This window comes from Pithys albifrons, chromosome 2 (genome assembly GCF_047495875.1).
Source record: "Pithys albifrons albifrons isolate INPA30051 chromosome 2, PitAlb_v1, whole genome shotgun sequence".
In the NCBI taxonomy this organism is placed as follows: Eukaryota; Metazoa; Chordata; class Aves; order Passeriformes; family Thamnophilidae; genus Pithys; species Pithys albifrons.
Window position 1 is genome coordinate 102,018,822 of NC_092459.1, and position 26,745 is coordinate 102,045,566.

Sequence of the window (26,745 nt, forward strand, 5' to 3'; positions counted from 1 at the left end):
GGCTGGAACTTTGGAACTAATATTTTTGCAGAGAGTACCAAACAAGGTAGTATTCTAGTGAGCTAAAAATGTGTTTATATATGTAGAATGATAGCATTTTTTATTTTTGTAAATAAACAATGTTTACACATACAACCCCTCCCCACCCCCAACAGTCCCCAAACCATTTTCAGATGTGCTTTCAGATACTGAGGTTTTACAATAAAATTGGAACTGAATTATTGCACTGCCTGTACAGCCCATTGATGTTACCATAAGCAAAAATTTTCTGGACATAGTTTTACTTGCACAAACTAGGAAATTACACCCATTGAGAAAACTTGGTGTTTGACTTGCACATTGTCAGAAATACCAGTAATTTTTTCATGTTGTTTATTGTATGTTGTTATAAAAGCATTAATTTTGCATTGACTCACTGGCTTTGAAAAGTACTTTTACAGCTCGCAAAGTAGAAAAGGAACATGGGAATACCTTTGTATTTCTTAGATGGTTTGATAAAGCACCAAACCTGAACACACGTGGGATGATGATGCTACACAATTTCAAAGCTAGCTACATCCCTATGGTGAATCTGGGTTAGGGAGATGGCTGGGACATACCTGGGGCATGACATGGCTCTGGGACTAGGGGACTGGAGATATGAGAATCTGCACCTCCAATACACCCAAAATACAGATCATTACTGTAAAGGATCAGCATGGCTGCTTTCCCAGAATAGGCTGGACGATCATCGTCTTAAAATCAGCCCTTAGCGGTGTCTACCTCCAGAATGAAGTGCTGAAGGTGAGCATAAGTGTGTGGTCCCTCTCTCTGAGCCATGTCTCATAAAATAACTCTCTCCATGTTCCAGATGAGGTAGCTGAGTCCACAATGCAAGGAAGAGCTACTTGGGGCTGTGACGGTGTCACACCATTTTGTGACAGAGAATAACACAGGTATGTATGGAGAGCAAAGCAGATCTTTGGTTTTCTGCTAGATTTGCTGGAGAACACTTCTATGCCTCTCCCTTTCCCCACACTTTTCATTCCTCCATTACAGCACACTTGCTTACAGGGTTTTTTCTCATGCTAAATCTTCAGACTGTTGGGTACTCTAAGGCATGCACGTTCACTGTATTTTTTTTCTTCAAGGGTCTAAACACGATAGATAGGAAGACTGCCATTCTCCAGCCTCACTTCAAAGCAAAACACCATCACTTTGGATCCTTAGAGCTGAAAGTTTGGATTTGACTTTAGACCTCTTTTTGGCTATGCAAAATTTAGGGCAATTGCATTTTTTTTTGATGGTTTAAAGACTTATTCTAATTAAAAGGTGGATGTTACCCATTTAGTAAATAAAAAAAGGAAGAAAAAAGGCATGGGTCTTTATTGGTAGCTGCATTCAGACTGTAGCCGTGTAAACTGAAGTAGTCCTTCCTCAGTGCCATTGCTACACAATGTATTTATCAGGCATAATGAAACACTTACTGTGTATGTGCTAATATTCATATCCTGGGTATCAAATCTCAGTGGAATCATCCATACTTTATTTTCTACAATATAGTGTTTCTGTTTTCTTAGCATTCATGAAGCAGAATTTGAGCTCAAATAGGGCCATATTCACACAAAAAAAGAAATTGCATATTGGTTGTACAATGCGCAGTGCACACTTCATTAGTTATTTTGTGTCAGTCAAGTATTAATTTGCTCTAATTGAAGTAATTATCTAACATAGCATTTATTGTATTATTTAAACATAACATTGCAAATGTGTGTTGGTTTGGAAAGGCACATTAGTAATCCAATTAGCAGAAGCCATACCCATTTATTTGCTAGCAATCAGCAAAGTATGATTTTGTTTAGATTAGCTCTGAACATTCATTGCAATGATTTTTCCCTGAATATTCTTCAAGGCTGGAAAATATTAATATGTGAGAATGGTCTCATTGCTACAGCTGATTTCCATATAATTATAAACTCATCGCACATAGGCAATCAGGTTTATACCATGCCCACCTTTCCTCCACTGCTGCTGTCAGTCTTTCTTTCAGTAGCAAGACATGACTGAAATATGGGTAAGGTCACAGGATACCCAAATTTTCACCTACAGAAAGCTGTGGAGGAGAAAAGACCAGCCAGAGCTGAAGCCATACTAGGACACCAGTGCTCCACTGACAGGTGCCTCTCTGGGTAACCTGAGCATGGCACGGGACAGCCACAGAGAGCTTTAGTGTGATTCTTACACCTCTCCTGTCTTCCACCAGAAAGTCTAGTTGCAATCAGAGCTGGTAATTGGGTTGTCAATTAGCATGTACATGTCAAAGAGGCACAAATATTTATTTTGCATTTTCAGTTGTGCCTCCTGCTGCATGACCCCAACCACTGCCTAAAGAACATTTGTATGCCTTGATGGCGATAATGGGAGTTACTTGTGCAATGCTTCTGCAGGGAGACAGGCAAACTGCAGCCTCGTCCTTCAGAAACTTTTGTCTGCAGATGAGGTCACTGAGATTACTTCCCTGAACATCTATATGGTCTGAAGGATGTCCTTTGCATTGCAAGGAAATAAAAAAGCCATCTGAATTTTTTGCAAAAATGAGAACTGTGTTTTGCAGATGGCAAGAAACCAAAGAGAATCAGATGACATCTCAGTGTGACTCCAAACTTTGTGCAAGACCAAACAGGAAAGACAAACCCCAAGAAGTAAATGTAGTGACTTGCCAAACACTACAGATTTCACAAGAAACTATTTCTTGTAATTGTTCTGCCCTGAACTCAAGGGGAAAGAGAAAATTTCACTTGAATTTGGTCATTGTCCCTCATTATTTGCACCGAAATTTTAATTTTCATCTACAAGGTATTACCACATGTGCCAGGTGAACTTGGTAACTCCTTTGTCCGAGCAACTCAAACCTATGCCATCACTGTTCTCACAAAGGGCTGGCTCACAGAGAAGTCCCAAATCCTGTAGCCTTCTGCTGCTCCTGAATGCTCTTCCCTGCATTCAACCAGCAAAACACCAAACTGGGGCGTGGGGTCTGAGCTCAGGTCTGCACTGCCTGTACAACTTCTCAGCAGGCAACAGGAATGTCTTGATCTATGCCAGCTAGGAGTCACTGCTGCCATTCCGGCAGGGTGGGGCAGAGGGAAAATGTGTCAGTGAAGAGGAACTTTTAAATCCTAGCTTAAATGCATTCTTTCAAGTCTATCCAAAAACAAAACCTGAAAAAAAACCCATTTCAAGAATGTAATACAACTCCCAAGTTACCTGAAAAGAAAGTGCAATCTAGTGCAGTGTGCTTTCACTGTCCCACTCTGTTCCTTCAGTTTCCTTCTGATTTCTTGTGCTTCAGCCTGTATCCAGGAATTTCTGGTATCTACTTTTTCTGTGAAAATGAAATACCAGGAGGAATTGCACTTGGTGCAATTGGTGCATGTTTAGGGGTTAATTCACAAAAGAAGCAGGCTGCCCCAGGGAATCCCGAGCTGGACCACACACAATCAAAGAGGTGTTAGGTGACTGAGTCTTGCAAGTTTAATAAGGAATTATCACTAAGAAAAAGCTAAAGGAGGAGCACAAGGGACTAGGAATGACTGATCTTAAATCTCGTATGTCCTCTTGGCTCTTGCAGTCATGCACACAGGTGATGGGTGCCCAGGTAGTTTTAGCAGGCTGAAGAGGAGAGATTTGGAGCTTGGTTTTCATGCATCCTTGCAAAATACTTTTGCTACTGAATATGAGTGAACTGTAAGGCCACCTGTTGTCAGATGGTCCCCAGTGAGACCCAACTCAGTAACTGTGCTCTGACCCTCTCATAAACTGGCTTTACTAAGCCTGATGCGTTTGGAGATTTTTACAGGGCTTATATATGAACTGGGTGTCCCAGGTTCTGGGGATATGTGTGGTGCAAGAAATAGGGGCTCTGGTAAGCAACTGGGCATGCACTTTATTTGCCTCTAAAGAGAAGCAGAATGGAGTTTATCAAGGATCCTGGGAATAAAAAAACATGAGACATAAGTGCACAGAACAGCAAATCTCTTGAGAAGCCCAGCTCTAGGAGCTGGTCCAACTTCTCCTGGGGTCAATAGGAATTGCAAAGGGTCCTGCAAAGGCACCACTGCAACCAGTGGTACCAGACAGACTTAGAACAACTCAATCATGTTACAACAAACTGCCTTTGCCTGAATGCAGAAAAAGTACAGAGGAGGTATGTACAATTTCGTATTACTTCACTCTATTTCCCAGGCAGGAATAGGTAGTTTGACAATAATTTACAAACATTTAAACAGGACCCTAATGGTAGTTATATTTATCCTTTAAAAACACCTTACTGAAAAAAACCCCCACCTTAATTTGCAAATTTGTTACCATAGAGTTCTTGAGCTCACTGAATGTTAATGTACTTGGACATGTTTTTATGATCAAAATAATAAACGTAGGTAATTCTGCTGTGGCTTGGGGTCCTATCTATTCAAACTCTTAAGTCCTTTGGGACAGAGTCCGTCTGTCTTGATTTATTTAGCACTTCACAGAGTGGGGCCCGTTCTAATGAGTTAGAGTCCCCATGATGGCAAATGTACCAAGATACAACCCTTAGGGTCTAGCTGCAAAAAGAGAGCAGGGTCCCATTCACACTTCTAGTAAACAAACACATAAATCATCATAGTTAAAGAGATTTTACCCATGGGGGTAATCCCAAGGGAAAATAACAATTTTCATTCTATCAGTTCCCTGCCTCTGCTGTTTCCAAAGATGTCTCCTGCATCTCTGGAAGGCACCTTCCTGAAATGGGTCTTTCAATTCCTGCAGCCAGTCTTTGAGTCTTCTCCAGACCATGACCTGCTTCTGCACATCCTGGTAGATTTATCCTTCAGTGGGCTTCCAATTAGGATCACCAAACACTCTGAACTCTTTCTGCTTCTTCGAAGACCATGAGTGCACAGACAGGAAGGCACTCTGACACATGGACCTCTCTAACATCAAGAAAGTTCCTGCCTCTTGAATGTAGACTTTACTATACCACATAATCTTAAGTGTGAGCCTGTGTCAAGTAGAAACAGAACACAATCATCATTGCGTGTTTCTGGCCAAATGCATCTTGATAAAAGCTGTGACTACATTTATAGTGTGATATATGTGTGATAGTTTACCTGCTGCTCCGATTCCTTTTCATTAGGAAAAAGATGCAATCACTGCCATACTTCAGCTGGCAGGCTCAAGTGTGCAAACCCACAAATTAAAAGTTAGTTTTCCAAGGTTAAATTCCAAAATATTTTGCAATACTACAAATTTAAAGAAAAGCAAAAATGATGTCTATCCCCGACCCATGCAAAGTAAGTAAACAACAGAGTAAAATATCTGTATGAAACTTCATGAAAATATTATTTTCAATCATTTCTAATATTCCTAGTTTATTTTCATCACCTTCTTCAATGTATTCAGTGACCAAACTAGTACTCATGGTCTTGCCTACAATTTCCCAACAAGTTTCCAAGAGCCGGTCACTGTGGATTCTCAGAATATAAGCTTTGTTTTGTTTCTTGCCTAGAATCAGCAAAAGCCTTATTATTGTCACAGCATAGTAGAGAGAATTTAGAGAAATGATCCAGAGTTATGCATATATTTCTGAAAGAGATTTGCAACAATTCCTCTGCACCCATTTATCATACTAAACTGGACACTCTAGACCAGTTTTGCGTCTGCTTCTTCAGTGGCTTGGGCTAGTGCAGGTTAAATATGGCTTAAGACAGTAGCAATAGCCAAAGGCCAATTGATGACTTACTATCAATATTTTGGGGGAAGCCAGCTTTCTGGGAGAACTCCAAAGCAATGCTCTTCTGTATAACCTACACAATCAGATTTGTGAGAAGTAAGTACAGGGTTTGAGTCCTCAAAAAACTGCAAGGAAATAATTTGTATGAATCTCTGCAACAATACTGCAGAAGATGCAGGTATAGGACAACAGAGAGCCTGCATTCATGTTAGTGTCATATTTTAACGTGAAAGTAATGAAATAAGCATTTGACAAACATTTGACATGTTAGTGTCATATTTTAACGTGAAAGTAATGAAATAAGCATTTGACAAACATTTGACATGTTAGTGTCATATTTTAACGTGAAAGTAATGAAATAAGCATTTGGCAAACATTTGACACTAGAGGTGCATACTGGCTTCTCTTGCATTCAACAAAGTCAGTGCTGAAGATGACAATTGACAATTGCTTGTTTCCAGTTATTCAGTGGGTAGGAACAGTTTTGCACATTTTGACATGGTCCTTGATACTCCCCTTACTTTCAAGAGTTAGGTGGCAGGTAGTCTTTCAGACCAGACTGGCTAAAATCTATCATTTGTACAAGGGGAATTCAGCCCATCCAATCCTCTACTACTGAAGTCAGTAGGATTATTGACGTGAAGCACAATCGCCCTAAAGGTGGTGTGGCAGCCATCACCTACATGTGTGTATATACAGGCCTGCTTTGAGGGATTGCTAAAGCTCAGGGCCAGATCTGCATTTCAACAACAATTGTGAGATACTGGTTTAGCAGAACCCTATCAACCCCAAGTTTGAATCTGGAGCCAAACATGCCCACTTCATTTCAACACAGAGTTTGGGTTCAGACCCTGTTCTGAAGAAGAACATGCTGGTTTTGACACCATCTTAACCATGCACACTATCCTTCTATAATTGCATCAGATTCTGCATCAAAGACATCCAAGTCTCTTCCAAAACTCTCTTAGGGGAAAACTGTAACATAATGATAAGATTTCAATGCATATTAGAGAAAACTTATAAAATCCCCAGAGACTAAAATGCTGAACACCCAATGAATATCAAGACTGTGTCTGAATTTAAAACTTTCCAGTAGCTTACAATGGTAATTCCACCCTAATAACCATTTTATTTAAGAAACAAAAGGAATTTCAAAAACTCTACCTAGAATCACTTGTTTCTGCCAAGCGGTTGTTCATGATGGCTAGAGCACCCACCCCTGCCGAGAAACCATTTTGTCTCGTATTGATACAAACATTCCTCGGGTAGCCATTGGCCGTCTCAGACAACTGCTTTTGCAAAATGGCCAGGGAGACTTTATTTGATGCTGTGAGCTCCCTCATGGAGATCATCTCTCCAGAGAGCCGCCTCCCCTCGGTGTCACTGTCATACTGTCCATCAGTGTCCACTGAGATGTTATGTCGACGCAGGCGGGCTCCTGGGGTGATGGCGTTGCGACGGCTGAGGCGTGTACTTGATTTATGGCACTTTGGGCAACATCTGCATTCGAATTTTTTCAACACCCAGTTCAAAACTTGCTTGATTACAATTGAGATGACATTAAAAAGAGAGTATATGCAACATACCCCCATAAATATAAATATGAAGTTTCCAAATCTGTATAATCCCTGATTTTGGTATGCAGCATTTTGGCTGCTTACCAAATCTCCAAAGCCAATGGTGCTGAAGGTGACAAAGCAATAGTACAAGGAATCAACGTAGTTCCACCCTTCCACTGCCGTGTACATCGCAGAGGCGCAGCAGGAAAGGGTAATAGCAAAAATTCCCAGAATCAGCAACACATGGTAAACAGATGGCTTCCAGCCCACAAGGCTGCCCACCCCAGACATAGCTGGCCCCCTTTGGAAGTTGGGAGGTAGGAGACCACTCCTTCGTAGCTGTCTCTCATGGCACGCCTTCATGATAAATGCCAGGAGGGAGATAATACGCTCCAAGAAGAGGTTGAAGAAAAGGATAGTCCCAGCACACCCAAAAAGGCCATAAATGATGAGGAATACCTTTCCAGCCACAGTTGCTGGTGTGGTCATTCCAAAACCTATGGTGTGGAGATAAATGGAAAACATTAATGACATAGGTCTTCATGCATAAGCTCAGGTTATATTTATGTAACTTAACAAGGCTCTCATCTCACTGGACAAAAGGAGTACTACCTCTAAGCTTAGGCCAACATAAAACCAAGTTCTGTGAAATATGAAGAAGGCACCAGAAAGCTCAATGAGATGATTAACATTCAAAAGCAAGACAAAAATCCTTGCACGGATGAATGGCAGTGTATTAACAGAGCACCACCACTCAGTAAATGAAGGTGGAAGGATCACTGAGCCCAAACCACTTCAAGGTGAGATGAGGTGAAGAGGCCATTTCCCTGCTCCCACATATGCCAGCCAGCATGACCTTCTGGAAAGTTTAAGCTCTCTGTTCACAAACTGTCACCCACTTTTGTTATAGAGGTGTGATTATATGATTCCTGCTGAGAAGATGGAAGTTTTCAGGCTGTATAACTGACCTCCCATATATTGAATATTGTTTTAAACATAACAGCACTTCAAAGTCTTACCCAAATCCCAACTGTGACTGGCCCACCTGGTATCATCACAGAGGGAAGGAAATGCCACCACACTGCAGAGCTGCCTGGCAGAGTGGGAGCACTGGGAACTCACAGACTGACAATTACAGCAGGGAAAAACACTGTTGCACAGTTAAACGGAAAAATCAGAGTATACAAACATGGGGAAGATCCAGCAACAATTTTAATTCACCTCGTTTATAAGAATTAGTTATTGTAATATTACTTATTGACATTACTCATACACATAATTTTATAAATAAGCAGTAATACCTTGCAGCTACAGATGGTAAAACAGCAGCAAAAGTGATCTTAAATTTGCATGCAAATAAATACAGTAAGTTTACTCCACGTTATTTGCTGATATCAGTTGTACTATGGAAATGGTTTATATAGATTTCACATACTATCTCAGGAAAATTATTTTGAAAGCCAATTCTGCGGGTTCTGCTACTCTTCCCTGTAAAAACACTGAGTGGTTCAGTCAAAAGGCAGACTGACAGGACCCAGGTGACTGCTCATGGCCCATGAATAAATAACCGCATGTAATCTAAATTAATGGTTTGTGAAAAATCCACAGGCTGAAATTTTTTTACCATATTGCTCCACAAAAATACTGAGCAAGTAACATATTCAAGGAGGTAAATATCAGTAGCAGACTGCTACAGTTTCGAAATCTTCCGTGGAATTTTTTCTCTTCCTTACCAACACAGAGGTTTAGAAGCTGAAGCCCAGCGCCGCACTACTTGCTCCCAGAACGAGCTAACAAAGGGATAGCCGATAGCTTTGCATTTCAACTTAATGGCTGGGGAGAGGACTGGGGGAGGTGGGACGGGGGAGAGAGGTTTTTCCCGGTTTTGTGCCACATTTCTCTTCTCCATCACATTTATCTTCTCCGGCTTGTGTGTGCCAGCCACCGTTTGCTGGGCTGGGCGGAAAACACTTGGAGGGAGCTCCCCTGGCTTGGCCCCCTGACTCTGTGTGCCCTGTGCCAGGGGAGCAGTCGCCGCTACCTGGATTTGCTACAGACTCTCTGAGGGCCGACACCACCTTCAGAGGAGTTGCTAACCCTCGTCCCCACCTCCCAACATTTTTGGACGAAGGACGGTATGAGAGGGTCTTTACACTGTCTATGGGAAAGGTTTCAGCCTGTCCCCTGTGACCACCATTTCCACGTGAGTTTTCGGAACCAGCACCTCTCTCTGGTCACCGTCTTTGTCTCGCTGGAGCCCGTGAGTGACTTCCACAGCCGCTGCCTCCCGAGGCACAGCATCGCCTTCTGCTGTCAGTAAATACAACTGCACCGAAGGGGAAGAACTTGTTTAAAAGTTTTGGTTACGGTGTTGCTGTTCATTCTGCTCTGGTTTTGGTTATATTTATATATATATATATATTTGTAGTAAAGGACAGTTACTGTTTTCTATACATTTTCCGATTAAAGTCTCTTAATTTCAAAGGTTGTGGTGGATTTGGGGAAGAGACCCCCTTCCTAGTCCATGCAGAGATCTTAGTTTTGTTTTAAACTGAGATACAGATCCCATAAATAAAAGTTTGATAAGAAGAAGCACCTACTTTTAGCACAGAGCCTAATGAAATCATTAGAGAACAAAATGAAATAATTAAATTCAGCTTATTACCATGACGCACCTTTAAACAGCAACAGGGAAATATTCCTTATGTAGAGTAAGTTGAGGTTGCTGCTTGAACTCTATTGTTTTAGTTTTGCAGTGGCTGTATTTTTCTGGGTAATTTAGCTGTGCTCCCTTCCCACTTCACTGATGGAGAATCTCACATTGGTTGATAAAAGAATGTAAATGCTCATGACAAGTAAACTTGAACTATATTTTCAACAATATGAAGGTGCAGGAGGAAAGAGGTGGTCCTACTTTCACAAGAGATTTGGAAACATGCTTGAAAACAGCTGTGTGCCAGCAATTTATTCTACCCTGCACAATTTGAGTTACCTGGTCTACTGTAAGGTGTCCCTGTTCATGGCAAGGGGGTTGTGAATAGATGAGTTTTCAAGTCCTTTCCAACCCAAACCATTCTGCGATTCTATGAGAAATACCTTCACAGGAAAAAGAGTATTTTCTGTAAAAGTCAGTGAAAAACTTGCATAGTATTACCAAAAAATATTACCAAAGAGGTAATTATATTTTGGTTTCTGCACCCATCATCTTTTAATTTTGTAGTGTTAAAAAGACCACGTTTAAGCAGACCTCACAAAGCCTGCCTTGGTGTCCTAAGCTTAACATGGGTCATTGGGAAGCTGTTCTTAGTTCCTTCTCCTCTGTGAGGTGGACCCATTCTCTGGATTGGCTGGCAGAAACCTCATTTAATGATGAGTATCAACTACTGCTTGGCCCTCAGAGGAAGTTGGGGAGCCTGCTGTGGTTGCCAGCTAGGGATACACAGCCAGCTTGTTATGGAAAAAGCATCTGTTCACACGTGCCTTGTCAAGAAAACATTTAAACATGTGCTTCACAGCAAACATGTGAACATCACCAACCCATCAAAATAAATGGGTTTATTGTGCAACATATGGCTAGACACATGTATTAATTAGGAAAAAAAAAGATATAGTGACAGTTTGGATCAAGTTGTAAATGTGCGCAAGTTTTTTAGTATTTTCTGTGATCAGTCATGAGAGGTAGTGAAGTTTTATATTTTTGATGCGGTTTGTTTCATTGAGATTTTCTGAAGCATGTTACCAAAATTCAATATGTAACTATGCAAGGTGGAAGGATCCATCACAGCAATGAGAGTGCCAAGAAACATATAAACCAAACAAAAGGCAAGACAAGGAAAATATAGCATCATAGAGTCATCTAGGTTGGAAAGACCTTTCAGATCACTGAGTCCAGCTGTTAATCCAGCACTGCCAAGCCAACCACTAAAACATGTCCCTCGGTAATTTCAGGTTGACAGCTGGCTGAGGGAAGTGCACTCACGTACTCTCCATACAGGGTCTTTCTTTGCTAGCTGTGTGTCACTTTGGCACCACCTGGACCACAAGGGGTTAAGTCCCAGTTTGTCCTGTACATCATCTCTGAGCTCAGCCCCACTCAAGGCTAAGGTACATCACGATGCCTGCATGAAACAAATTAATCCAGAACTGCCTATGCTTCTGAGACAGTACAAGGGAAAAAGCAGAACAGTGCTTTACACTTTTCATGGCCCTGAGACAGATTATACAGGTACCTTGGGGTTGACTTTCTGTGACTCAGATGCAATATTTCAACCTTCTTCATGATAACTCTGCCCCACTCTGCCCCACCACTTCAGATACAAGCTCTATGGCAGTATTACTTTCATCTGTTTCATACTTCTCCCCAGACAGAATTAGTAGAGATGAGTTGATAAAAATCCTCTTCAGCAGCCTCTCATGAGTAAGTGCTGGCAATCAATGAGACCCTCACACTGACCTGTATCACAGGTTTTGTGGTTACAATTCTGTTCATCTGGACTTATAAATTATTTAAGCTGGTGATGGATTCAAGATGTAGTACAGCTGGACAAACTTGTGACATGCTTCCTGTTGTTCTTGCTTGCTTGTCTTTTACCCATTTTCTTATGAGTAAAAGAGAAAGTTGATGCCAGAAGACAAAAAGGATAGCAAATTTAGTACCTATGAGCTCTTATCTCAGGCCAATTGCTTTGGTAATTACTTTGTCTTACTATATTTTGAGATTAAAAGGCTTGACAGTTTTCCAGTACAGGTGTGTTTATCCAGAGATGGAATAAAGTTTTGGTCACCTCAAGCACTACACACACAAAAGTCTTCCAGCCTTTAACATGGCATAATGTGTCCCTGCCTCTTTCAGCCACTCCAGTTCTTCTTATGCAGGTGTCCTGCCATGGGACTTTGCTCACCCAGCAAGTCAGCACACCAGGGCAATCATTTTAAATCCCAGAGTGAAACAGCACAGATCATCAGAGTAGCATCACCTCTATACCACTACATAACTATAATGGAGTTATATTTAAAGGAAAAGAAGGAATGAAAATGGTTGAATACAACTTTTTAAACAAATGATTCCTCAGAAACAAACAATAAAAAACCAACTATATCCAGAATGCTGTTTTCAGAGGGAAAGAAGTTCTTGCAACATAAAGACTAAGCTCTTATAGGACTGGTCCTCAAGAGATGGGGGTTACAGAATACAGAGAAACAAAGAGCAATCAATTTTGTTTCACATCTGTTCTGCACTTGCTTTACTTCATAGCTTTCCAATAGTCCTGGTTGGTCTTTATTGACTAATGTGTACACTGTATCAAGGAACAAATCCTATTCTGAATTCCATGTTTGGGTTCTGGTGTTTCCTTCAACCCTTTTCCACCTGTTAGCATTTCATTATTTCCCCTGAAAATCATACCTGTGTATTTCACAACTGCCTCTCATTTATTCTATAGCTCCTCACCATCTAACATTCAGAAACAGTTGCCTTGGATACAGGGTCACAGCTCAGAGCTGACAAAACCACTGTATTTGGTGCTTTTACCCAAGGAATGAGAATACAAGTCAGTTCTTCCATCCAGCTTTGCATTTTCAGACTACAAATTAAAAACTAACTTTCCCTTTAACATCTTTTTCAGTCTGCTTCACTAAAATACTCTGCTTCGGGCTCAAACTGTAAATTTTTTTAGAGCTTTTTCACCGCAATACCTTTAATATCAGAGTTGCTGTAAAATTCCATTTGATCTTATTTACACTACTATCTGGAAACAGCTCCTGAACAGTAGCAGTCTGTCCAGCACTGTGCAAATTAAGACCTTTTAATCTGGACCCATGCTATGTCTGAAGACATGAGATACAACTCAGTTTTTAGACCTGTATCATACACAAGCTCATAGTCCTTGGTGACCATGTACTAAGCAGATATTCCATGGAGAAAATATTGGAGTGACTGCAAGTAAGGACTGACTCCCATAATAATTCTATCTACTGATCGATCCATTCACCCATCCATCCTTGGTAATAGATATATATATATATCACTTCAAGATGAATACCCAGGCAGTTTCTGGAATTTTCTAACTTTTTAAGAAGTAATTTTAAAGACATGCCTTTAATAGGAGAAACAGACTTCTTGTCCCCAAACAAACAGACGGTTAGAACCCCTGTAAATTTGCCGTGTGAACAAGAGTGAGCTAAACCAGAGGGGTTTTTGTTTTTGTTTGTTTTCCTATCTGAGTGTTCAGTATATAAAAAGGTGCATAGATGCACCCAGAGACTTTGGAAAAGATGCCCAGTCTATTCAGTGACCTGAAAGAGGAATTTTTGGAGGAGAGGTGGTAATGAAGGAGCTCTTCTGCTAGAAAGGGGACAGGGCTGCCAGCTAAGGGACAAGAAGCCGAAAGAAAACCCGTCTCATGAAATCTCCTGAAGATGGGAGTGTGAAGCTCAACCCCATGTAGAGAGTAGTTACATGCAGAGGTGCTCACCTCTGGGGCCAACACCTGGCCATGTCAGCAGGCAGGTGAAGAGGGGACCCCATGCCTAAGGAGAAGTTGTCCCGTGTGATAGAGCTGGAACAACATATTTAGGGTGAAGGATATGCTGGACCTAAGCATAAGGGTAGTAAGGGTTACCACCTTGATGGGGTCTAACACATAGAGGGTGCACCCTAAAATACCTTAGGGAAAGAGAGAGGACTAACCTCCTCAAAACCTGGCTGGTCATGAATGTTTACCTTCTCCTCCCCGCAGCAGGTTTCCCAACTGTGTTTTTGTACGCAGACGCCTTCTAGTTGAGTTTTCCAAGAAAGATCTTCAGTTTATAGAGGGTACTCAGCAGGCACATCTATCAGCTCAAGTGGCCTAACTTTTGTAAATTTAAGTGATAAATGACCCTTAAGAAGATAAACGCTGGGGCTTCAGCTTTGCCAGCAGCAGCAGTACTCTTACTCTTTTCATTCACCAGAAGTAGACAAGCTTTCTTCCTCAGCTGTACTGCATGTGCTCTTTCTGTGTACAGAGTGTAAACAAAGTGCACACCAAAGACTATCTAAACAAGTCCACCCTTTCTCACTACTAAATGCCGTTATCCTAAAGATGTAACCCAATAAATACATAAAGACATCTGGCCAAACTTCTTTGGCACAGAACCAAGCAAAGGAAAAAGCAGAAGTGTCTCTAAATCAGTTTTATGGTTCCCTGTCTGGGGCTGGCTGCTCCTTTATATACCTTGTACAAGCAAATAGGGACTGACTTGTGCCAAGATACCAGTGTTTGCCTGCTGAACAGCAGCTCTGGCCTATGGTCTTGCCAAGCAGCAGCCCCTGCAGAGGGAACACAGGGAAAGAGTCATGGGCTTGAGGCTCAAAATCTTTGGCAACCTTATGTTTAGGTTTTCCAGCAAATCCTGCTGCAACAGCACGGTTTCTAATGAGGGAGAGGGGGCCTCTTCTAAGAAGACATGACGGAGAATGAAGCTCAGAGAAGAATGAAAATCAGGAGTATGAATTCAACCTGCACTAAGAAAGTCAGGACCTACAAACTGGCACTATTTTTTATGAATTGACTGTAAAGGGATAGAGGTGTCCCATGGCATGACCATCTTCTTTTTCTATTAACATATTGTTCATAAACAAACTTTCTTTCAATACTTCAGGTTTTCCTGTTCTTATAAATAATGTAATCTTCTTCTCTTCTAAATTCTTAGGGCCAGTCTCTGGTTTACAGTCATAAAAATCAAGACTGAAATTATTTTCTTCATTTTATGCTGCCTTTTCTTGGACAAATCTTAAGCAAGATGATACTAAATCCCCTCTTTGTTTTGTCAGCTACTCTGCCCCTTGGCACAGCTGGGATACTCTAATGGCTCGTTAGAAAGAATATGGGTTAGTGTTGTCTAAATTAGCACAAAACCACCTCCCAAATGAAAAGGGAATGAGAGCAGGGTGTTCTTCCTTTTGGTTGCAGCCTGTTTCCTTGTGATTTAATCTAAATTAGCCCAGAGCTGCTTCTTGTGCTGCCTCCACACCTGGTGATTGCAGGGTCCTGTCTCCAGTTTGTTTTCTTTCCTTAACCTAACAGCTGGGGAAAACCATTTCGCTATAATCTTTTCTGAAATGGTAGTGGGGTTAATAATGGAAAAATACACCCCACATGCCCCTCTGTTACTTAAGAAAGTTACATTACTGTGGAAAACCTATCCCTTGCACTAGAGGCTAAGGGTCTTTAAACTCTTGCACTAACAGCTGTTGGGGTGGTGTCCAACCCCTGCTCACATCCCAGGTTGTGTGCACAAGCATCTGCCTCAGCCTACCGCAGTGCCACACCTCTGAGACACTATGAGACAGAAGAAACAGACCTGAATTTAGAGTAACTATTTAAAAAAATCTGCAGAAAACAAAAGCATGAGAACCAAGAAATACACAAAGTGTGTCTCAGTAACTACAGCTATACATTATGGTATATATAGCTCATGGACCCCGAGTCGCCAATTCCTTCTCTCTCTCGAGATGTGCCCAATATCTGAAGCCATACATTGCCACATCCTCTGACCTTCCAACAGTCTTCATGTTCCAGGTGAAGATTGTTTCAAAAGTAGATTTCTCTTGCAATCGTAATTTTTATCCTTTAAAGCTGCTTTAATTCTTTTTTTCCTATGTTTTTTGAGAATGTTTTTTGTGTGGATAATCATGTATCTAAGCAACACCCTAACAGAAAAAAGCTTATGCCCTGTCATTTCAAATAGAGTGTTTCAAACATTAGCTTTCACACCTGCTTTTGCTGTTTATTGAAACTTGCAGTTGCATTTCAGATGTCTGTGTAGACCCAAGGTTGTGCAGTGTTGGGGTTTTTTTTCTGAACTGCAAGGGAAAAAGAATAATGGCATCCAAATTTTATTATGTTCTCAAGATATTATTGGCTTCGAAAGAATACTTGCACATGTACTGTCACTTCTGTGCCAGTACATCTCACAATACTTCTCCTTTCAGACTAAGAAACAGCATTATCTGAATTTCACAAGTGATCTTGGATGTATGTCGTACTTCCCCACATAAGACATCTGATAAAACAAGATGTCACTCGTGGGCTTTCTGAGCCTTACAGATGGGGAAAGGCTGTTTGATAGTTACACTGCTGACTTATCTTTTGAGTGGATTAAACAATAGGCTTCCAGGATATTTTTCTTCTGCCACTGGTGTGTGTGTAGGTAGGTGTTCAGAGAACATCTGTTTCTTGATAGCTGTCTCATCTCTTCTGCTGTACAAAGAGCCTATAAAGATGGACCAGTGAGATAAAAAGACCCTAAACATGAAAGCATCTTTTCCACTGTTTGGCTGGGTTTTTTCCCAAATCTCTGTACAAACTTCTACAGTTACAATTTAATGAAAAAACTGATAAATCTACCTGGACTTCTTCATCGTTTAAATATGCCTTCATGAATCCCATAGTTCAAACAGTTCCAGCTGAAAGCAAAGAAGCAAATTATCAAGTATCCTTTTGCTTGGGCAGCTCTTCTAATTCATTCCTGAAGGCACAAAGACTTAAAGTAACTATAATAGAAATACAGTGTTGCAGAAATAGAGGATGACAGGACTGCTGACTAACCAGTTACTTCCCATTTTCTACTTGTGCATTTAACTCTCCTTCCTTAGTATGCATTTCCCTTGACTACTTTTAAATTTAATGATACTGGACAATTTTGTCACATTACCAAGGTGATTTTCAGCTTTTGATTTTATCTGAGATTTTCCTGGTCCTGACAGCCCTGCCAATTGCTGTTTTTGTAAATCAAACCATTTTATCAAAGAGCTTCTTTGTACCTCTCTCATGAAAATCACAATTTGGATTTAAGATCTTTACACCTCAGTCATTTCCCCCATTTTCATCAGTCTTAAAGCAAACTTGACTCCATACACATTGAGCATGAGTGACACTATTTTTGTCTGTCCTTGGGAGATAAATACATTGTTTGCACAATGCTCAGCCTGAGCAAAGAGATGACAGAATATTCAATAATGAATAACTGAAAGGATTTCATCTGGTTTTAACTGAAATTTACTGAATTAATTTCTCACCCAGTATGCACATGGGTCAATTTCCCCTAGTTGCAGCTTCCACCATGATTAAATTTGCCAGACCAAGACTTGAGAATGAAAGGGAAACATCTGGCCAATCACTTCTGAAGGGGAAGAAGGTGCAGCGGTACAAGCTCAGGAAGCTACACGCTCAGAAAGGTTAAAATCACTGTCAGGCTACAACTGTTATCAAGGTATTATTGCTTTTTTCACCTACTTACTATGGGTTTTTAAACACAAGCCATAGCAGTGCCTCACCAATAATAAATAATCCTATATGTTAACATCAAACCGTTCAATTTCTTATCTTATTCCACCCGAAAGCTTTAATTACTTGAAAACGCTGCTAATGCTTTGCCTCATCTAATGCAATTAGATTTAATTTTCATTCTACTTCTCATTTGATTGAAGAGATATTGCACTGAAACCTTCTGATGTCTAGGTGTACCAGTCAGTGCCATCAACAGACCCACTAAGCTCAAGAAGATGTATTAAACACAGTAATAACAAGTGCTGGCAACAGCAGACCTACATTTGTTTTATAAACCTAGTGTGCCAATAAAGTGAGTAGGATTTTGTAAAGCTCTGTAGACTGGTCTGCTATTGACTTCAGCAGATGTAGGCTATTGAGGAGATATTTGATTTGTCTGGATTGCTATGCAATTGCCCCATGGATTATAATTCTGTTTGTAACTAAAGAATTTCTATTCACAGAATTTTTTATAGTCACTTTGAAGATTTATTGTGCTCAGGAGGACTTTAACATTTCAAATGTTCACCAGCATGAACCCTAATCTGTGCCCTTAACCATCTTCTCCCAGAAATGCCCTCAAAAATATGCACTTGGTGCTGACATACTATGAAAAATGTCTCTTTTGATAAAGGTAAACAAGGCTCACACAGATCATGGTCATACGTTGTTTCCAATAATATCAAGCTGTCTTTACTCTAAAAATTGCATATGAAATGTTCCAAGTTGGTTTTCTGTTCCTCTAACCCCAATGCAGGAGGTAAAATTCTCATTGACTTCAATAGCTGCAAAGATAAGGTAACACTGCATTCATTAAAATTAAGAAATGACACTGAATTTTCCAGTATAACACCAGGAGTGGGTATTGTTTCATGACATTAATTGCTAACAGAACTATCCTATAATTGTTTTCCCCTTCTCTCCACAATGAAGAGCAATTAAAGTTTGCATAAAAACATGACAGCAAAGATCACCCATTGGTACAAGTGAGAAAAAAATGATGAGGTCTGTATGATCTGTGTCAAACTGAAGGCAATCAGAGATGGAAGAAACAGTTAAGACTGAAAAAGAAACGGGGACCAATAACAGGATTAACACAAGGGAAGAGCATCAGGTGTGATGAGGAACAGAAAGAAACTGTAAAGCTTTATTTTTGACTTCTTTAGTAGTTATTAACATAAAAGACTTCAAGGACATCAAACAAAAATTCAAAAGTTAATCAAGCAAACAAATCATCAGTAGAGAATGGCATACTGACTGGGGGGGGGGGGAGGGGGGAGGCAGCTGAAGCTGGAGAAATTAAGAGTACCTGAGAAAGGCAGGTGAGTGGGGAGCATTACGTGCAAGAGAACGAAACAGGGAACATTCTCAGGAGTGCAAAGTTGGGGAAAGACTCTAGGGACTGGTCAGGCTCCACGGGCATAAAACCCATAAGGTTTCAAGCAGGAGTTGTATTTATGAGCCTGCAGCAAACAGGGCAGCTGATAAGCTGGTAATTATGATCCCTCACTGCTATTACAGGTGTGATAACTGGTTTACAGGGAGGTTGCTTAGTAATAGAGACGGACTGGCTGGAGCCACATGTCCACTCCACAGATGGAGAGCTGTCAAAGTGGTGTTTTGGCACACCAATGTTTGGTTTGCAGTCACATCTCCAAACTCTTGTAAATGCATAGGCAACTAAAATCCACGTATTTGCTACCCAGCAAGACTATCACTGAGGACCAAATGGAATGTTCTGATAAGCAGCAGGTATGTGCTCACTAAGCAGACTTTGGTCCATCAACCTGAGCTAGAGGGACCCTGAAGGCGGCAAAAATGGAGAATCCATAGTTACAAACTCCATTTGGTCTTCCATTTTGAACTGAACCAGCACACAGCAAGTCAGTATAAAATTTCCCCTGACTTCTGAGATGCCGGACCATATTTCATGAGATGCTGGGCAAATTCTTTATTCCCTGATATTATAGACAGGCTCTGTGTTTTGGATGGCTTTTGACATTCGGTTTGGAGACCCCACATTTCAGTGCTCCAGCTGAACACCTTAAACTCCAGAGCCATAGCAAAAAAAAGTGCAATTTGGTTGTCCTCGACTTAACTTCTCCAGCACTAAAACTACAATTAGATTTCCACTGTACTGATGATAGTGTTTTGAAACATTTGGTTTCATAGCTATGGTTTAATAGTTAAGAAACCTTTGAAACTCTCATATTAAGTAATATGAGATGAAGAGCTCTGTAGAAGTCACTCAGTTTAGATGACCGAAGTGCAGTAATATCTTCATTTTCTGTGGCTGGCAGAACCATACAGGAGCAGGCAAATCCTAAGCAGTACTGAAACTGATGCAATACTTTCAAATTATTTTTTCTTTTAAAAAGGGCTTTATTTAAAGTACTGGAGTTTCTCTCTCCTGCCTGCTAGAATAAAACCTCTAAAAATTTAGGATCAAAATTGTTTCATTGAGATCCTTCAGTGGGGACACCCAAGTCACCCATGTAATTACATGGATATACTCCAAGTAAAGCTTCCTGTTGTTGCTCTTAAGTACAAGAAGGCAAGCTGTGTTTTAGATTACTTTTCTGTTTGGAGCACCCAGCCTATGCCCACACACTTAGGAAATTCCTATTTGGTACCCAAAGAAGTTAATACTTGTATGCAGCTATGCCAAGTAGAAAATGTTGCTATGGTTTTCATCTGAGGAAGATCACTGTAGGATCCCTTCTCACCACAGAAGTATGCTGACCATTGACCTGGTGACCTCTGAGTCTTTTGCTCTCTGTTCTTTATCAAGACTACCTGAGTGAAAAAATAACTTTTAGAAATCCACTGACACACAGATTAAAACATGATACGTGCCTAAGGAATCACACCTGCCTGAAACACACTCTTAATGCTGGCTGCAGACCGTGTATAGGATGGCAAAGACAAATAACCTGACACTGCAGCTTAATAATACTGCTTGTTCTTCCAGCTGCTTTCTCATTTGGTTTTGTTTGATTATTTCTTAACTTTAAGAAGGTCAACTCTGGAGGCAGCTCCCCCCTAATGTGAAACCTCCCAAAAGCTGCCTAGACAAACCGCAGAAAATTGCAGAGTCCTGAGGAGCATAACACTGATGCTGATCAGGTCTACACTTTGGTTTGGCTGTTGCATTTTGGTTGCATTGGCTGTATAAGCAGTGAGACTGCATTCACAGAGAGCAGAGAACCAGAACTTCCCGTGGCTACGGCTCAAATTCAAATCAGACAGGTCAAGTATATCTTTCCCTTAAAACCTTCAGACCGTCTCGATTATTTGTGAAATTCATGAAATTATCCTACAAAGTGCTGGCTCTCTCAGGTCCACGCCCTGGCTCCTAGCTATGCAGTCCAACACCTGACCATGAGCTTGCTGAACTGTCAAACTGTATTTTGCACATCACTTCTGTGGAATTATCACCTCCAGAACATCTGGACTGTCAGATTTCCTCACAAGTCTACAACAGAGAGCCAGAGGATATTTTAGAAATCGAGTGGTTATGTTTGTGGAGCAGAAACAATGTGCTGGGTATGCTGGGTTCCTACAGAGGTCTAACCCAGCTGACATCCTAAGCAAGGAAAGAACATCTCCCAGAAGCCAGTGAGATGGCAGAAAACACCAAAACATTGTGTCTCTCATTTAAGATAAGAGCAGAACATGCCCCCATTCCTTTGTGTGGAGCTGTCAGTCCACAGGAATATTGAGTCATTTAACAAGATACCTCAGGGATGAGGAAAGGATGAACCTTCTTGCTCACTCCTACACGCTGTGCCCTGAACACCTGTAGCCTTCACACAGCTGTACAGACAGAGGATCCTTGCATCTTTCTTCCTAAGGGCCCTTCTCAAGCACACATAACCCAGATGTTCCATTCCCAAACAATCCACCCACAGTAAGGGTCCTTTAAAAAATATTATATTGAAAAATCACTTTAACATATCAGAGTACTTATTTTGACCTAATTTTTTAATGTCTAGTATGGATTTCTATAAATCAATTATATAATTTGATTTTTGAAACATACGTACTTACACATAAGAAGCTTAAAATCCAAATCTGCTAAGTCGATGCATCAGTATGTTTTACTAAAAAGGCACCTAACGTTGATACTACCATTCAGGAGAGGAAAAAAATCTGAGTATAAAGACTCATGAACTGAGTCAGAAATCCAGAGCTTCAGGCATTCCAGAGCTGCTTGATGTGCTAGGCAGAATGAATTTGTGCTACTAGAATATGAGGAGAGTTCTTGACTGATTATGCTGTATTCTGCAATATTTTACCAGGAAGAAAATTGGTCTGAGCTGTGTTTTTGCTTTCAGTCTTTAGCAAAATGTTGGGAACTATTGATGGTTTGCATTTGGCAAAGGAAGGAAAAAAATTCAACTGTAAAATAAAGCCTACCGTCACTTAGACAAAAGAATCAACAATAAATTTCACCTAGCTTGAAGAAATCAGAACAATAATAGTTGCCTACAAAAACAGTGCCTTTTGGAGTGCAAAATAATCACTGAATAGATGGTGGCCTGACAACAAACAATCGGAAATTAGACTGAAGCATTTTCTTACATAGCACTGAAAATCTAGATGTGTCTCATAGAAATAGACTCATAATTTCATTATGCAAGCCCAAGCAATGCAATAATAGAAAAATGAATGCCCAGAGTGCTATCAAGAGGATGTTTTATTGGCTGTAAGCCACTTGCTTCGTGGGCTATTTAGGAAAATGCTTTAAATGCTTTAATATTAGACTTATCATTTAATTTTAACTCTCATTTCTTAAAGACCCCACTAACATCTTTCTCACCCAGAAGATTTGATTGTATCCCTATGTAATTAGGGAAGCGCAGAGCTGCAGCCAAGGAAGCACCTAATGAAGGGGAGCTGCTTGGCTCTTCAAAGGCCCTGCTCAGGGAGGGCAGATGGAGCAGCTTTTCCCAAGCCCAGCTATACCTAAGCCTTGTGTTCACAGAAGAATGAAGAATTGCAGTCTCCCTCCCTCTGTTCTGCTTGCAAACCCCAGGAAAACTTGCAGCCGTGTCCCCGGGTGACTGCATTTTGATGCCTACATATGAAGGATTTAGTAGTTTTATTAAAACTGTTGAGAGTAGAGTGGAGGCTTGAAAAGACAGTGAGATTCCTGTAAGTTGGAATCCTCTACAGATAAGAAGCTAAGGAACCTGCAGGTGATTTACCCTTGACGGACACTGTACATACTTGCTGTTTGTTAAGCAGCAAGTAAGAACACTTTCCAACACATTGCTAGGATAGTGGCATGTTTAGCTGGAGCCATAAAGTTGCTTTGACGCGTGTAACTGATGAAGTTGTTGAGGAAGGCAAGCTGTTTTGACTCTGGATGTCTGGGACTTGGTGAGGTTGAGTAAAGACAGCATTCTTGTCAATTAAGCGTGACACAAAAGCAAGTCAAATTGCTCTGAACCAGGATAATAATGCGGTATGTGAGCTGACAATGGCATCAAAGGTATTCCAGGTGGGTAGGTACATAAAAGAGCTGGCTGGGAGGGGAAAAATGGACCCCAAAAGAACGACTCTAGAACTGATCCCTCAGGTGACATTCTGATGTCTACTATTTGGTTTCTCCCATGCTGGGATCATGAGCCAGACAAATTTGTGCACGTTTGAGTAAGAGTACAGTTTTAGCAGGACAACTAGTTAATTTATTGCCTTTGTCTTTGCAGGGCAGAGCTGTCAATAATAACTGAATACAACCGTGTGGTGGAAGAAACCTTGCCCATGGAGAGGCAGCTGAGCTCACCATGGGCTTTGCCCCTCTACGAGCTGCAGCAGCTTGAAAAGGCATGAGGGGAGAAGCACTGAGGTGAGCGCAGCAGTTCATCTTCATCTGCAGGAGCGGCACATGTAGCTGGTAAAAGCTATGCCAGGATGGAGTGATTTGGATGTTGGTACTCCAGGTGACACTACTCCTGCTGGGCCATGCAGCTTCATGCCCCCAGCACAGCAGCTCTGCTGTGGCCTTTGCTGCGCCCAAAGGCATGACTTGGCCTCACTTTGAGCCACCTTCTGCTGCATCTCCTCACGCAGAGCAAAGCCTTGCTCTATGGCAGGTTTTCTGAACTCACACAGAAATACTGTAAGTAATCCAGGATTAAGTACTAGCAGGTAGAATGCCAAGAGAAGGTACTACTTGGGGAGTGCTTGTCATAATCTGGCCTTTGTTGTAGCTCAGGAAAAACAGCCTCTACCTCACATGTGAGAGATGTGGGTATTATTGGCTATAATGAGAGAGTGGTACACTGGTGCCCTCGACTGTGCTATAGGAATATGAGAAACACAATTCTTGGTTCAGCCATTTACACCTGTCAAGACTGCTGAGTTACTCATTCCTTCTGCCCAGGTACAAATGACTGCAGATGGGGCAATGAAGTGGAGGTGCAAACAAATGCAAATGAAGCAAAACATTTCACATTTCAATAACCTCAGAGAGGAGAAGCCAGGGTTGGTGGGGAAGTAATGTGTTTACACATCACATGAAAATTTCTGTTTGCTACAGTAGGTGTAAGGAAAGAGTGGGTTTGTTAATATATTGGGGGGGTTTATGTCCATCCATTCAGGTTATTCAAAATGATCTTTTAAATGGATGTTACTGTGATGAAGAAGGCCTAATGCTTAATTAAAATGGTGTTTTAAGGAGTGGACTATAGAATGCACTTGCAAAGCAAAAGTTAACAATTATTCAATGCAAAAAGTAACAGTAACTGACAACACTGCTGTAGTCACCATCACGACTCTATTATCTAGACTAGTCTCTATTGATAAAACATTGTCCAAACCTAATGAACATAAGTGCAATAATAAGCCGTGCATTTCTTCCTCTCTAATAAAGGGAAAACATGACATTTATGCTTAGAAGCCCCAAGACAACCGGCTTATTACAAAACTTAAAAACTAGCAGAGTTAAGACCGGTAAGATCTTGCGTGCACAAGGACAGGATTTCTCAAGCAATAGTCCAAGAGCAGCAGATAGCCACAGCGTTACTTTGGCTAAACTCCCACACAACAGTTCTTAATTACACTTGTAGAGTAAAAAATTTGAAAGTAAAACGCAGTAGAGAGTAAAAGAAAATCCTCCCACCAAAACTCATCATTTGCTTTGAAAGTGCTGCTTTTCCTAGACACCTATGGGATATGAACAACTGCAACCAGCGATACACTGAGCACGTGTACTATGCTACAGCTGGAAGGTGTACAGCTTCGTGTGGCTAATGTCTTTAATAACATACACATCGTAACTTTGCCAGCAGGTAAAGCCGGTACCAAGTTCAGCGGCCGACACCGCGAAAGCGCGGCTCTCGCTCAGCATCTCCATCAGCCCGGCTGCCTGCCGGGCCCCCGCGCCGCCTCTCCCGGTACCGAGCCACTCGCTCAGCAGGCGCATCCCGGCGCGGCGTGGGGCCGCCAGCCCCGCTTGCACCTTCGGGCCGGCGGAATGAAACCCAGCCACCGGCAGCACAAGTTTGCTGGGGAGAGACGGGGCCCTCGCCGCCGCCGACCCGGGGCACCGACGGCCGGCGCTCCTGTGATAACCTGCGGGAGCCGGAGCGCTGCGGGGCGGGATCAGCGCCGGTCCCCGACTCCGTGCATCGGGGCGGGCGGTGGGACCGCGACAAGCCGGGGTGGAAGGTGAAGGGGGGACATAGGGAGCCGGACGCCCCTCTACCGCGAGGCCCCCGGTTGCCACAGCAACGCGGCAGCGCCTCTCCCCAAACTTTGGTCGCTATAACGACCGGGCCGCGGCGGCGGCATCACCCGGGCGGGCAGGTGCGTCTCCGCAGCGGGGCCGTCGGGGCGGCGCTCACCTATGGTGGAGACGACGGTGCCCACGAAGTAGAAGGCGCCGGGAAAGTCCCAGCGGGGCCGCAGGGCGTCGACGCGGATGCCCGCGGCCATGGCCGCCTCGTAGCTCCGCAGGAAGGCGCGCAGCTCCGGCAGGCTGATGTTGAAAATGCGGCTGAAGTTGTGGAGGGTCCGGTTCCAACGGAGCTGTGCCGCCGCCTCCGACGGGCTCTCGAGGGCCGAGAAGACGGTGGCGCCGGCGCTCAGGTACGCCGCGATGAGGGCGGCCAGCAGCAGGAACCTCCCGTTGTCCTCGTTGAGGGGCGCCAGGCGCCGCCGGCGGCAGGAGCCCGCCGCCCCCCGCGGGGGCATCATCCGGTGCGCGGCGCGGAGGGCGCGGCGGGCGGCGGGCGGCCCCCGGCGCGGGGCGCGGGCATGGGGCGGCGCCGCACGGAGCCCGGAGCGGCGGCGGCGGCTTCGCTGCAGGGGCCGCGGCACTGAGTCATCCCCCGGCGGGGCTGCCCGCCCGGCTGGCGGCGGCGCCCCGGGGCTGCTGGCCTCGCCCGCCCGCCCTCAGCCCGACGCCCCGCGGCCCCGGCCCCGCGGGCTGCTGCGGCGCGGGCTCGGCGGCGCGCCCCGGCCGGCTCGCTCTGGCCATGCGGGGCGGCGGCGGCGGCGGCGGCGGCCCCGCCGCGGGGGAGACGCCGCGGGGAGGCGGAGGCGGAGGCTCCGCGCGGCGCCCGGTCGACGGCGGGCGGAGGGCGGGAGCGTGCGGCGCGTCCCTCGGGGAGCCGCATCCCCGGCGGGAAGGCTCCCCCAGCACCGCTGCCGCCCGCTAGAGCCGGGATGCCGGAGCCGCCGGTGCCGCACCCCCGGGGCGCCGCCGCCCCCGGGCCGGGGGAGGAATGGGGCGGGACGGGGCCGCCCTGCCCGTCCCGGCCATTCCCGGCCCTGCCCTGCCCTACCTTGCCGGCCGCTCCCCAGTTCTCCGGTGCCACCGTGGCATCGGCCGGCGGCCGTCCCCCCGGGCGCGCCCGGGAAGGGGGGACACGGCAAACGCGGCCGCTCCCTCGCTGTGTGTGGGATGCGCCTTTACCGTTGCCGGGCTTGTTTGCCTTTAAAACCATTTTTGCCCGGTGCCAAGAAGGATGTTTTTGAGGGAGCTGCTGTCGGTCGCTGGAGCACTAATTAATTAATCTCAGCCATTTCTAGGTGCGCGAAGCCTTGTTTCTGATCTGACTCCAGCTTTTGGACTGCACAAAGTTAGACTCAAGAAAATCATCAATTTTGGGTT

General features: G+C 43.3%; 1 protein-coding gene across 1 annotated transcript; it reads right to left on the minus strand.

The window, feature by feature from the left end:
* Positions 1-6,912: 6,912 nt before the first annotated feature.
* Positions 6,913-25,826, minus strand: KCNK12 (potassium two pore domain channel subfamily K member 12). The gene is made up of 2 exons (XM_071548067.1): positions 25,475-25,826; positions 6,913-7,808 (listed from the first exon to the last, which is right to left on the minus strand). The coding sequence occupies exons 1-2, from the start codon at positions 25,824-25,826 to the stop codon at positions 6,913-6,915; spliced, it is 1,248 nt and encodes a 415-aa protein (XP_071404168.1).
* Between the last annotated feature and the right edge of the window lie 919 nt (positions 25,827-26,745).